Raw genomic sequence first — 12,135 nt, forward strand, 5'->3', positions numbered from 1 at the left:
AACAACTGAATTGAATGTATTGTGATAAAGATTATTTGTATGTCTTCCATATCTTAAAAATATATCCATATCCTACAAACTGGCATTCCAGTAAATGTGTTCAAGAATATTTTCACTGCTTCTACTTACCTTGGTGGGGGATCTATAAGGGGGAATAAGAATACAATAAATGATAAATATATAATATATAATCATGATAGATAATACACTAATAAATAAATAAAAAGATAATAAAAGATTTGTTTCTGCGTCACCTTACACAAAACAAACATAACCGACTTTTGACTGTGCAACATGTAACAACAACATGCTTAACTAAACATCTGGGATGTGTTACTGTCAATGACTGTGTATTCAAAAACAGATGTACTGTACACATATGTACTAGCACCATAAAAAACATACTAGTTTACAATGTGACATGAATTCAAGGACGGGACACATTTTTTCCAAGTTATTTCACTGACATTAAATATTGTCATCACAAACAGACACTCCAATTCTACAGATGTGGTCACTGAACTTCACCATAACCATTGTGCAAACAGTGTTTGAAGTTCAGAAGTCAACTCCATAGAATTGTCATGAAGCAGGATGAGAACGATGCCATTATGATGACACTTTACATTTACGTTACACTTACATTCCATACAGTTACATTACAAACAAGATCAATTCCTGGGTGATTTCAGAGAAATACTTACTCATCACTGTCAATGCAAAAGAAATGGGGGATGAGTATTAAATGTTGTAGGTTATATATATCAACCAGCAGTTAGGCAGGTAACATGACTGACACAAAATCAATTAACATTTATCGATAGAGCCACATCAGATTTAGCTGACAATGACATCGTTGTCATGTGTGTGTGTATGTGTGTGTGTGTGTGTGTGTGTGTGTGTGTGTGTGTGTGTGAACAACTCCAGTGATGGAGCACTGCACTCACACTTTCTTCCCCTCCAGTGTGTTGAGGTGAGTTTCAAGAGACTCCAGCAGGCTCTCCGGAAGCTATAATTCCCAACACAGATGACATCTGAGATTAGGAATATGAATTTGAGTAATGATGACCATGGCACAGGCAGATGTAGGCAAAGAGCAGATAATCAGACTGGGAAATGTGTCTAATTTACAGTTGCAGGAAGACAGAAGGTGTGAAAAAAGATTGAACACACACACACACACACAAGCATACAGATGCACTTTACCTGTTGTAAAACGGTTTCACAGTAATACCAACACATCCTGGAATCAGCCAAAGACACCACATTCCAAAAGACCCATAATGCACTGTGCCATGCTCCCATAATGCACTGTGCCATGCCCCCTCATGCACACAACCCTGCAGACGTGTGCTGGCATTGGCCAGGCTTCAGACAGGCACAGGTGGGCACCCATTGCATAGGCGCAACGCCTGTGAGCATGCCAGGCAGTGCCATCTCAAAACAGACCAGACCAGGAGACGAGCTCATCTTCCACTAGTGACTGTCTCATGGTTCATTTCCCTGGCCTTGTTTCCTGGGATACAGACACACTCCTGGTCCTCAGATGAGTCTGCTGGACAGCTACACGCTCTGAGATGAAAAAGTGTCTGTCTGGCACTGTGTGTGTGTGTGTGTGTGTGTGTGTGTGTGTGTGTGTGTGTGTGTGTGTCTGTATGAATGAGTGTGCAATTAGGTTTAGTGCCATGGAGCTGGCACAAGGGAGGGGTCCTTGCTTCTCATTCACCTCAAAGGGCCTGACTGCTGGAGTTCTCAATTACACATGAGGTCCTTACAGTCAAACGGGTGTCTTCCACACTGCCTAATACTAAAGCCCATACGGAAGCCCATGCGGTAAGGGAAGAGATGCACCTCACTGACTGCTAAAGGCCTCTAATGTGAGGGAGCAGACTTCATTTGCTGGACAATGGGCCGGTAAATCAGGCAGACTCTGGGAGGACAGGGTGATCTTCCTTACACAATCTCTACATAAAGGCTGACATTATTATGGGTTATTAACAATAAAATGTTTGACCCCTTTTCATAGTGTAACAGAGAGAGAGAGAGAGAGAGAGAGAGAGAGAGAGAGAGAGAGAGAGAGAGAGAGAGAGAAGGACAGACAGACAGAAGAGAGGGAGAAGAGAGATGTGATGCAGAGAGAAGAGGGGAGGATTCACCTGGGTAATATCCACTATCTACTTAATTCAGTATAGCGGAGGAGGAAAACAGGCTGATGTTTGTATTAGAGAAACTCTGTGACTCAGCCACTTTCAGTGCAAGAGCATAATGGCTTTAAAAAAAGAGATAAACAGCCATTTCAAAGAGCCAGCGATAAATCATTTATTTGTACTTTGGCTGGGATGGCAGAAATGAGACAGGGCTATGAGGTATAGGCAGCTCTGGGAAGGGAAGGAGATGCATATATTTCAAAGCAGAGTTTGGGCTACGAGTTTAGTTTGGGATTGTTTGGGGATTTTGGTGTGGTTTCTTGGTCTAAAAAAAACAGGCCTGTCTCTACATCACCAGAATGCCTCTGAATCACATGTCGCTCAGTATTTCATCGACCCAGGCTAGGGCTTCTGTTAGCTCAGGTCTTCTAACAGCCTGGTGGGATGTTTACATTCATCACAGGAAACACTGTCTTAAAACCTTTTGACGACTTTTCTGTAAATCACAGAATCAAATTCTACTCGGTTGTTTTCACCTTGAATACACCTTGCATATTTATGAATTTAGCTATTTACATTGCAGCACATATATTCCCTGGAAATCAACTGTATGACCAGCTGTTAGCACTTTGCTCCACAAGTTGACCTGTAAGAAAATAGATTTTTTTTAAAACCAAGAGAGAGAGAACAAAGACAACAGAACTACAAAAACAAAACATGGTAACCTTTGAAGAAACGTTCAAACTAGACAACCTCTCGTGTAGTTACACTGCAGAGCTTCTACACTTTATTGTCCTGCTCCGTGCTGATGAACAAACCATGGCGTGGCCTACTGCCCTACATGCTGCAGACCTTCCTCAACTCGTGGAGGAACTGGAACTGTCCATTCCATACAAACGTCAGACCATGCACGACTGTCACCGCCACGTCCACGCCAGACGAGCTCAGTGGTGGCACTCACACGTCGCAGCTCAGTCGACCACATCATGTGCATGCTCTGAGCAGCAGCGCACCAGCCTGTGTGACCTAGATTGCGGCGGAATCTTCCAGATAGATCTGGCCGAAGTCCGGCATGGGTCCGGCGGAGACACAGAGCCAGATCTGGACCGGACCTGCTCTAGAGACGCAGCTGCCATCTGGGGAGTTTCTGCAGAGCTTCCATAACATCAAACCCATGCAGGAGATCAAGAGTCCCCAGCCACAATCAGTACTAGAACCAGCACCGCAACCAAACCCAGAATTGGATGTGGAACTGGAGCTTGGACCAGAACCACACCTGGAATTGGAACTGGGAACGGAACTGGAATTGAGACCAGAACCACACCTGGAATTGGAACTGGGACCAGAACCAGCACTAGATGTAGAACTAGAACTGGGACCAGAACCAAAACTGGATGTGGGACTGGAACTAGAACCACAACTGGAAGTGGAACCTCAGACCAGAACCACAGCTGGTCCTGGAAATGGAACTGGGACTAGAACCAGAACTGCCAGAGCTTAACACAAACACTCAATTCACACAAGCATGTAGTTTGTGTTCCACTTCAGCCAATAGGAAGTGTCAGGGCATTAAGTGGTTTTCATCCATGGAAACTCTATAGGCTATGACATTCCAATTGCCTACAATGCAAATGTTGAGCCAACGGAGTCCGAAGCCCAGATGTTTGGAATTCCACCTGGAATTACCCTGCTGCAAGCATACTTTTCTTTCATATTATGACTAGATCCTTCAGTCACATCCATGATCACTGAGAAAGAGTTACTGTTGTGCATTGATGTTTATTTCTGAGCACTAGAGAGAAGAAAGTCATGGAAGAACTGTCCTAGACTGCGCGTATAAGCCGTATGCACTACACACTACTCACACTCTCAGCCTGAGTGATCTTTCTGCACCTCTGCAATAAGAAGAGAGGGAGGGGCACAGTTGCTGTCAATCACCGCCACATCTGATGCCATTGGCTGCATGGAGGACAGAATGGATCCCAGGGATAAGCTGCCCTCCCCCCTTTTTTTAAAATAAAACCCACCATGATAGGACGGATGACCTGTCATATCTGCATGTGGATGTCTGTGATTGGACATCACAGCCAATCCAGGAGGTGAAGAGACACTGTGACTGGGTGATGCTGCTGGGGTTTCTGGGATTTGTAGGCTAAGCCCACAACACATGCGATACCATGTTAATTGACTCCACAACACATACATGCAATGTTAGTTGATATGAGGACCAAGTGTGTGAATTCACATAAGGGATGGAAGGAATCAATGACTCAAGGTTCAAAGAGTCAAGATCAATCCTTACCTGTGTTAGCTCGGGTATGTCGTTCTTGTCAATGCCTACTTGCTGTGGAAAGAAAGAAAGAAAAAAGGAGGGAGAAAGAAAGAAAGAAAGAAAGGAAAGAAAGAAAGAAAGAAAGGGTTTGCAACCAGGATCAAACACCAATCATCAGCTTTCTGTAATTAATTATTCATTATTATAAAGTTAGAAAGTTTGTGTACTTCTGCGATTTTGAGGAACTCTGAGACTCTGGTCATCCGTGTCAAGAATCTCTTATAGATCTCCAGGGCATCCTTACACTGACCCTTCTTCATCTGGAAAAACTTCTCTGTGCCATAAAAGAGAATTGTGTAGGGATTTTACTATGGAGTGAAGGGACTGAGATATGTCAGCTTACTCGATAGAATTGTAAGTAAGCAATTGTAAGTAAAAGGTCATGTTTCTGAAGGCAGTTTAACAATTATAAATTTGCCTACAATATGACTACAATATATCTAAGTAATAAAACATCCATTTCAGACTTGTTAATGAAAAACGAACAAAACTAAAAGCGATAATTTTGCTAAAAACATATTCGCTGATAAATCTCAATCACAACAAAACAGAGTAAATCATAAGCTTGCCTAAGAGATTAATGATGCCGTCGTTGTAGCAGGCATAGAGCTTAATCAGGTCTTTGAAGAGCAACAGGAAAGCTGCGTTGATGACGCCATTCTTCAGGTCTTGCGGGTGAACCTGCAGATGCAACGGTACCTCAGACATTCAGGTTTGACACTGGCAGTAGATGTGTCAAAGGACAAGGTCATGTGACTAAAGATGGTGCTTGTTATGCTATGCACTGCCATGACTACTAAACATGATTTTTTAATATCAAATCGTTTTGTGTGATACTACTGGCGAAGTGGAAAAGGACTCACATCAAACTCCAGCAGGGCGTCGATCTGACTCTGCAAGGTGGGCATTCCTTTCAACAGCTTGTCTGGGGACATTGTTCTCATGACACCCTCAGCCCTGACACACACACACACACACACACACACACACACACACACACACACACACACACACACACACACACACACACACACACACACAGCATGAGACCATATTCTTTTACTATATGACACTGAGAAATTCAGCAATGGACAATGACCAGAAGACGACCAGAGTGAGCTTGCCTATGATACTGTATAACAATACATATCACAGAAGTAGCTATAGTAGCCAGCTCATTATTTGGACACTGACCACTGACCATTGTTAAGTATAGTATATATACTCTTTTGATCCTGTGAGGGAAATTTGGTCTCTGCATTTATCCCAATCCGTGAATTAGTGAAACACACTAAGCACACAGTGAACACACAGTGAGGTGAAGCACACACTAATCCTGGCGCAGTGAGCTGCCTGCAACAACAGCGGTGCTCGGGGAGCAGTGAGGGGTTAGGTGCCTCGCTCAAGGACACTTCAGCCGTGCCTACTGGGCGGGGTTCGAACCAGCAACCCTCCAGTTACAAGTCCGAAGCGCTAACCAGTAGGCCGGATATGACTAACACTAGCTGTCCAAGTACAGAGAGCTGTTGCTAGCCAGCAGCCCTCTCGCTCCGTGACAGAGACGTTTCAATCTGTGCCTGTGCAGTTATGTATTCAGTGCTGCGGCTGCTAGTCTGTTTAGAGGCCTTGGCTGTCTGGGCCACAGAGGCGCTGGAACCGCAGAGAGTAATGGCTTATTCCAGTCAGCCACTGCTGCCGCTGTGGTACAGGAGGCTCTATCACGCTTCCCAACTGCCTACACCAATGAGACACCTAGCGAGGGGCCAGAAATAATTGGCTCCAATAGCGTGCACACACTCACTCACTCACACATACACACACCCACACTCACACTCACTCACGAAAACACACACATTTTGAAAACTTGTGGTTGTCTCCCTGAGGGTTTGAGTGAGCCCTTGATTTCTCTGTGTCTTTCTCACTCATACTCTCTCTCCCAAACACACACACACACACACACACACACACACACACACACACACACCTTCTGAAACCTGATGCCCATGTAGTCCTTTGTTATGGCGACAGTAATGATCTGGCACAGACATTTCAGGTCACTTAAGTCCGAGACTGTAGACTGCCACACAGCATATCTCTCATCTCTGGGAAGGACACCCTATAGGCTGCATGGACCATGTGAAACCACAGTTCATGTGCATCATTTATGCGGGGTGATTTTGTAGAATAGAGAAGGAGGCATTGGAAGGCACAAGCTTGTTTGTGTCGAGCATCAGAGCTAATCCAGTTACTACTATAAATAGGACAGATTTCTGCAGGTGTGAGAACCGTCTATGTGTGATTTTTAACACCACATCTCTATCGCCAACGATACAAGGTTGTGGTCCTTGGCTTGGGCGGAGGTGTGCAATTCATCTTTAAATGACATTCAGGTCATCTAGCCACATGTGAGGGTCTATGCACGGACAACCAGTTTCATCAAACCATCATTTGATGAGTTCCCTGAGAAATTGGTCCCTGGGAGAAGTTCCCTGAAATCAGCATCACATTTTCAAACAACCCTTTCTTTCTTTCTTATTTCAAACATCAAAAAGAAGAGCCGCCAGGGAAGTTCACAGACAAATTTTCACAGTTTCACCACCTTCATGACTTTGTGAGGCCACTGAAATCTAACTTTTCCATCCCTGCTAGGCTGGTTGCTTTCTGTGGATTCTAAGTTCAATCTGAAAATGAAATCCACAGACGCCACTTGAAGCCACAAGAGGAGACCTGAGGGAGTGCATCTGTACATCCATACCCTTTCTTCACTCTGACGAAGTCGAAAGCCATCTGTCTGTAGGCGAAGGCCTTCTCATTCAGGTACCTGCTGTAGCGTCTGATGAAGGTTGACATGTCGTACCCTGGAACAGAGCCATCAGATTAAACAAGACAAAGCAGCGTCTCGTCTCACTGCATGAGCTTATCTTACTCCCTGTTCAGACACAAGCTTTTCATCTACAGTACAGACCCTTTCAACCTGTTCATAGAGGGTTTCAGTTCAATACCTATGCAGATATTTAAATAAAAATTAATCGGACTTTAACGCAATGCTTTACAAAATGTCGACTTTTTTTGTTGCCATTTGTTTTCCCCCAAGTAACAGTAAGCTCATTTCTTTCTGTGACACTGGAAATGCCTTAGGAACACACACGTTTGTTTCTGCAGTTGAAAGGGTCTCTAAAAGCCGTGCTTGTCCTGGCCACTTGGGTGATAGAAGGCCATTTTCATGTGTGAGAGGAGTGTGTGAGTGTCACCATGGAGACCTGTTTTAATCGCCATGAGAGCCAGGTTGACTTATAATGGAAACGGCTTAAATCAAACCCACCTCTCAGCGCAGTCTGCGGTATTGTTCACAGACTCAGGCTTGAGCAGTGGATGGTTATTACCAGCGTTTTTCACCCAGTAATTGAAAAGGCATTTTATTACTTCGCTGAGCAGGTCTGTAGAGAGCGCCCTGGCAACAATTACGTCAAATTACGGAACAAATTGACTTAAATGAGAACAGCCATTGTTGTGATCACCCCAAGAAACCTGAATTATTTCCCACAGTTAAGACTAATCACAGGGATGGATGAGAACATCTGCACTGGTCCCCAAGCAGCGCCCAGATGAGACAAAAACGAGACCAAAGCGAGACGGTCAAGCCACTCACCCTGCGAACCGGTCTTGTCCAGGAAGTTACTGAGGTTGAAAAGAGTGTTTCTGGAGGCCAGGAACTGGATGAACCTCTGCCAAGAGAAAAGGTCACATCAGAGAGAATGGAGCAAAAACACACCAGCAGTCTAATATTCAGGCTGGGGCCCATCTAATGCAGAGGCCATGGAGGGGCAGCACTTCAGAAATGTGAAGAAGTGTTCAGAAATGACAAACCCATTAATCTCATGTCATGTGAGCTATGCTTTCATTTCAGTGCCTGTTACTGTAATACTGTAAACACTCCCCACCTAGATGGCTGTGATCCTTTGTTAGACACATTCCCTAAATGTTCTGTATGAAATTAAATATGTGCATATACTGAATTTTACATATTTATGTGAACAAATGCTACATATCCTGTATCTAATGTAAATTATACAACAATTGAGTTCTATGGAACTATTTATTTGTTTCTGATTGGCCGAGAGACGTTCCATGAGTTGGAATATCCCTGGACATTTCAACTCAGACTTTGCACAGCTAATAATAAATCACTCCGCGATAGAATGCGAAGATTTGACACAATGTTCTCATCCCAGCTCTCCACTATTTCAAGCAATGGGTTACTCCTTAGCAAACCATAACGAAACAGTGCTTCACCACATCTGTGGATTAAGCCACACAGTCAACTCAATGTAAGTAAGATAAACGAGGATGCTAATTGTTCTCAGCATTGCCAGCATTGTGTATATTGTCACTTGGAGGAGACTAACGTTAGCATAATTAGCTAACTGCTGGTAATGGCTCGTGGCTACGGCCGAACAACACCCGTGGGAATATCCATGACCAACCCCACTCTCACTCGTGCTATATTGCTTAAATATATGGTTCTGTCTATTCACTGAATCCAGTCCAAGCATAATTGACATGAATGTACAGTATATTATGTAAACCAGTTATGTACTAAAGGTATGTGTATGAATAATATTTAAAGCTTTATGGCTCATCCAAATGATATGTGCACCTTGTAATGGAATTGCATTTCTAACAGTGAAAACAGTCAGTCTATTGTCACATAAAACAGTACATCACCCACAGCTTATGAGTCACAACACAATGATGGATGATCAGTTCAGAGGTATAGTCATTGTGCCTCCTCTCAGTGCAGGCCTCGTTTGTGCTGTGCTGTGCAGCAGTGTGTGTGCTGTGTGTGTGCTGTGCTGTGCTGCTGTGTGTGTGCTGTGTGTGTGCGTGAAGGTAGGGCATTCTGTTAGTCAGTCCTCCAAGGTTTCAGGTGAGTCACTCAAGTGTGACGGAGGCAGAAGCCCTGCCAGCACGCGCACACACACGCACGCGCGCACACACACACACACACACACATAGACACAGACACAGACACACACACATAGACAAACACACACACACACACACACACACACACACACACACACTCACACACACCACCCTGTAGACATTCACCAGCACAAATGTATTTTGCAGAGCCAGAATTAATTGAAAACACAGTGTGATATCATCATGGTGTAATTGTGCAGAGCCAAGATCAAAACGAACAGCACCCATGTGGGAGTGTGCACACACGCACATGAGAGAGAGAGAGAGTGATGCTCAAAGCAAGAAATAATGACAACACACTTCTCAGCAGGAAAGCATATCCCATTTGGAGTGCATGTGTACATACTGTATGTGTGTGTATGTATGTGTGTGTGTGTGTGTGTGTGTGTGTGTGTGTGAGTGAGTGAGTGAGTGAGTGAGTGAGTGAGTGAGTGAGTGATTGAGTGAGAGAAAGAGACAGAGAGAGAGAGAGAAAGAGTGTGTGTATGTGTAATATGTGTGAGCAATAATAGTAAACACACACTTCTCAGCAGGCAAAGACATCTCTGTTGGAGTGCATGTGTACGTGTGTGTGTGTCAGTGTGTGCCGACTAACATAATTTTATTAATCAGTTAATGAATAAATCAAAACTACCCAATTCAGTTATATTACTGCAGTAATATTGCTGCAGGGCAATTCCATGGAAAATTATGTTTTCTGTAACATCCATAACGCCAATAAAATGTGATGGCATGGTATGATGTGAATGATTACATGAAATTTGAGCATTTGCTATTTTTGGCTGAAGAATGTACATGAGAAAAAATGTACAAAAAATGAATGTCATCATTCACATCATACAAATGCCAAGGGATTTCACTGGCGTTATGGATGTGACAAAAGTCCATTTTCTGTGAAATTGCCCTGCAGTCTTTTTTATGAAAATTTCACAAGAGCAGTTTGGGCGACTGCAGACCGCTGCCCCTGTATTTGGTCAGTGGGGTAATGACATCAGAACAGGATTTTCATGTAGCAGGGCTGAGTAATGGCAACCCTATACCTTGTATTAATGTTTTAAGTGAATCAGTAGATCGGACCCAATTACTGTACTCTACTAGGGTATGACTATCACATTTGCCGAGGGACTAAAATGTGAGATATGATTTTGCATCAGGAGTAGATTTCTTATAGGATATTCTGATTCTATCTTAAAGCAACACCATGGAAGAATTTATATTTATGCCCCATGGCGTCAGTTCCGGGCATGCATTGGCAATGTCGGAGAATTTGTCGGAGACAGCATTATAAGTAATTGTGGCATCAAAATGAGTTTGGAGCCTTATTTAAGGTAAAAGAACTGCATTGTGTTGCTTTAAGAAGGAGAAACAACAGGATTATTGAAGAGTATAGAAGGAGAGATAAGAACAGTGTTTAACATGAGTCTGTGTTTAACATGAGTCTGCCAACGTGCTGGCCAGAATGGTGCCAAGGAGATGTGAACATGCAGCCTTGCTCATGCTGCGGCTGGTGCCAAGCTTCTGTTGGCATTAAAAGTGGGCATGGATGGCACCAAGCATGAACATTCAATTAAAACATCCCTTTGGCCACTGCTTGTAGGAGATATGCAATTTCCTTCTCCCTCAGCCTTTCTTTTTTTTTCTCTGTCTCTTAGACAAGGACTTTCCTTACACACACACACACACACACACACAGACACACCACGGAGAAGTCAATAGACCATGTAATTTGATAAGAGAGAGGATGATGCCGTGTTCTCTCCTTCTAATCTCATCCTTCACCTGCCACCTCTCTCTCTCTGCTGATCACATCAAGCCGCCATTCCTCTACTCACTGCAGCTAGACCCCAAACAGTGACATACCTACCGCCCTGACAAAAACACCTAGCACACAGCTACAGACAGACAGACATAATCAATCTACTATCTAGATCTAGATAGATATGCAGGCATAGTCAATCTACCATAACGCATATACAGATATACAGACATAATTAACCTACCATCGCTAAAATACAGAGATAAAGACATAATCAATCTACCACCACTCATACATTATATAGAGATAAAGCTATGACCAATCTACCACTGCCCACAAACAGAGGATCGCTCTGCATGGTAGATAGTGCGACTTACAACTGAATTCTCTTTGAAACAGACTATAAAAATACTGCTATATTGTCAAACAACATAATGGGCCCTATCATGACATTCTAAAGTGCATCTTCACTCGTCAAAAGCTTATTCAAATTTAGTAGGATGTCCAGTCCACATTTGGAGGGGTTTCGTTATCAAACGTCGAGCACAGTGCGCAACAAGGTGTTCCTAGGTTTTTTAATCAGTCATATGGGTGTGTTTGGGGCGTAACATCATTTTAGCTTAAACCAATGAGAATGACATCTGTCATTCCCTTTAACGGCGCAAAGCGTAATGTCAAATAAATGCATCGGTATTTTGACATTCAATGGCACATTTGAAGGAGGCTGCTTGCGAGACCTAAACCATGCTTTACTAAAACCTAGCATAGCCTTCACGCATTTGCACTCGTCTATTATTTGAACTCATTGGCAAAGTGAAACTAACTTCACCAAGGCTTCAGTCAACGACAAGACAGTTACATTACATTACATTACATTACATTTGGCTGACGCTTTTTAACCAAAGCGACTAACA

At 43.4% G+C, this 12,135-nt stretch overlaps 1 protein-coding gene across 7 annotated transcripts in view; it reads right to left on the reverse strand.

Annotated features, from left to right (window-relative positions):
- The window catches only part of snap91a (synaptosome associated protein 91a), a 61,927-nt gene that overhangs the window by 17,253 nt on the left and 32,539 nt on the right, over nucleotides 1-12,135 (reverse strand). For 6 of the 7 annotated variants that reach the window (XM_048260833.1, XM_048260838.1, XM_048260836.1 and 3 more), the window contains 9 exons: nucleotides 8,129-8,204; nucleotides 7,235-7,337; nucleotides 5,343-5,436; nucleotides 5,049-5,160; nucleotides 4,647-4,753; nucleotides 4,450-4,491; nucleotides 948-1,009; nucleotides 705-710; nucleotides 130-142 (listed from right to left, as the gene is read on the reverse strand). In XM_048260833.1, coding sequence (XP_048116790.1) covers nucleotides 130-142; nucleotides 705-710; nucleotides 948-1,009; nucleotides 4,450-4,491; nucleotides 4,647-4,753; nucleotides 5,049-5,160; nucleotides 5,343-5,436; nucleotides 7,235-7,337; nucleotides 8,129-8,204 — 615 coding nt within the window. The remainder of the gene's footprint in view (nucleotides 1-129; nucleotides 143-704; nucleotides 711-947; nucleotides 1,010-4,449; nucleotides 4,492-4,646; nucleotides 4,754-5,048; nucleotides 5,161-5,342; nucleotides 5,437-7,234; nucleotides 7,338-8,128; nucleotides 8,205-12,135) is intronic. The other variant, XM_048260834.1, reaches the window with a different exon arrangement.

Source organism: Alosa alosa, chromosome 13 (genome assembly GCF_017589495.1).
Source record: "Alosa alosa isolate M-15738 ecotype Scorff River chromosome 13, AALO_Geno_1.1, whole genome shotgun sequence".
Taxonomy (NCBI): domain Eukaryota; kingdom Metazoa; phylum Chordata; class Actinopteri; order Clupeiformes; family Clupeidae; genus Alosa; species Alosa alosa.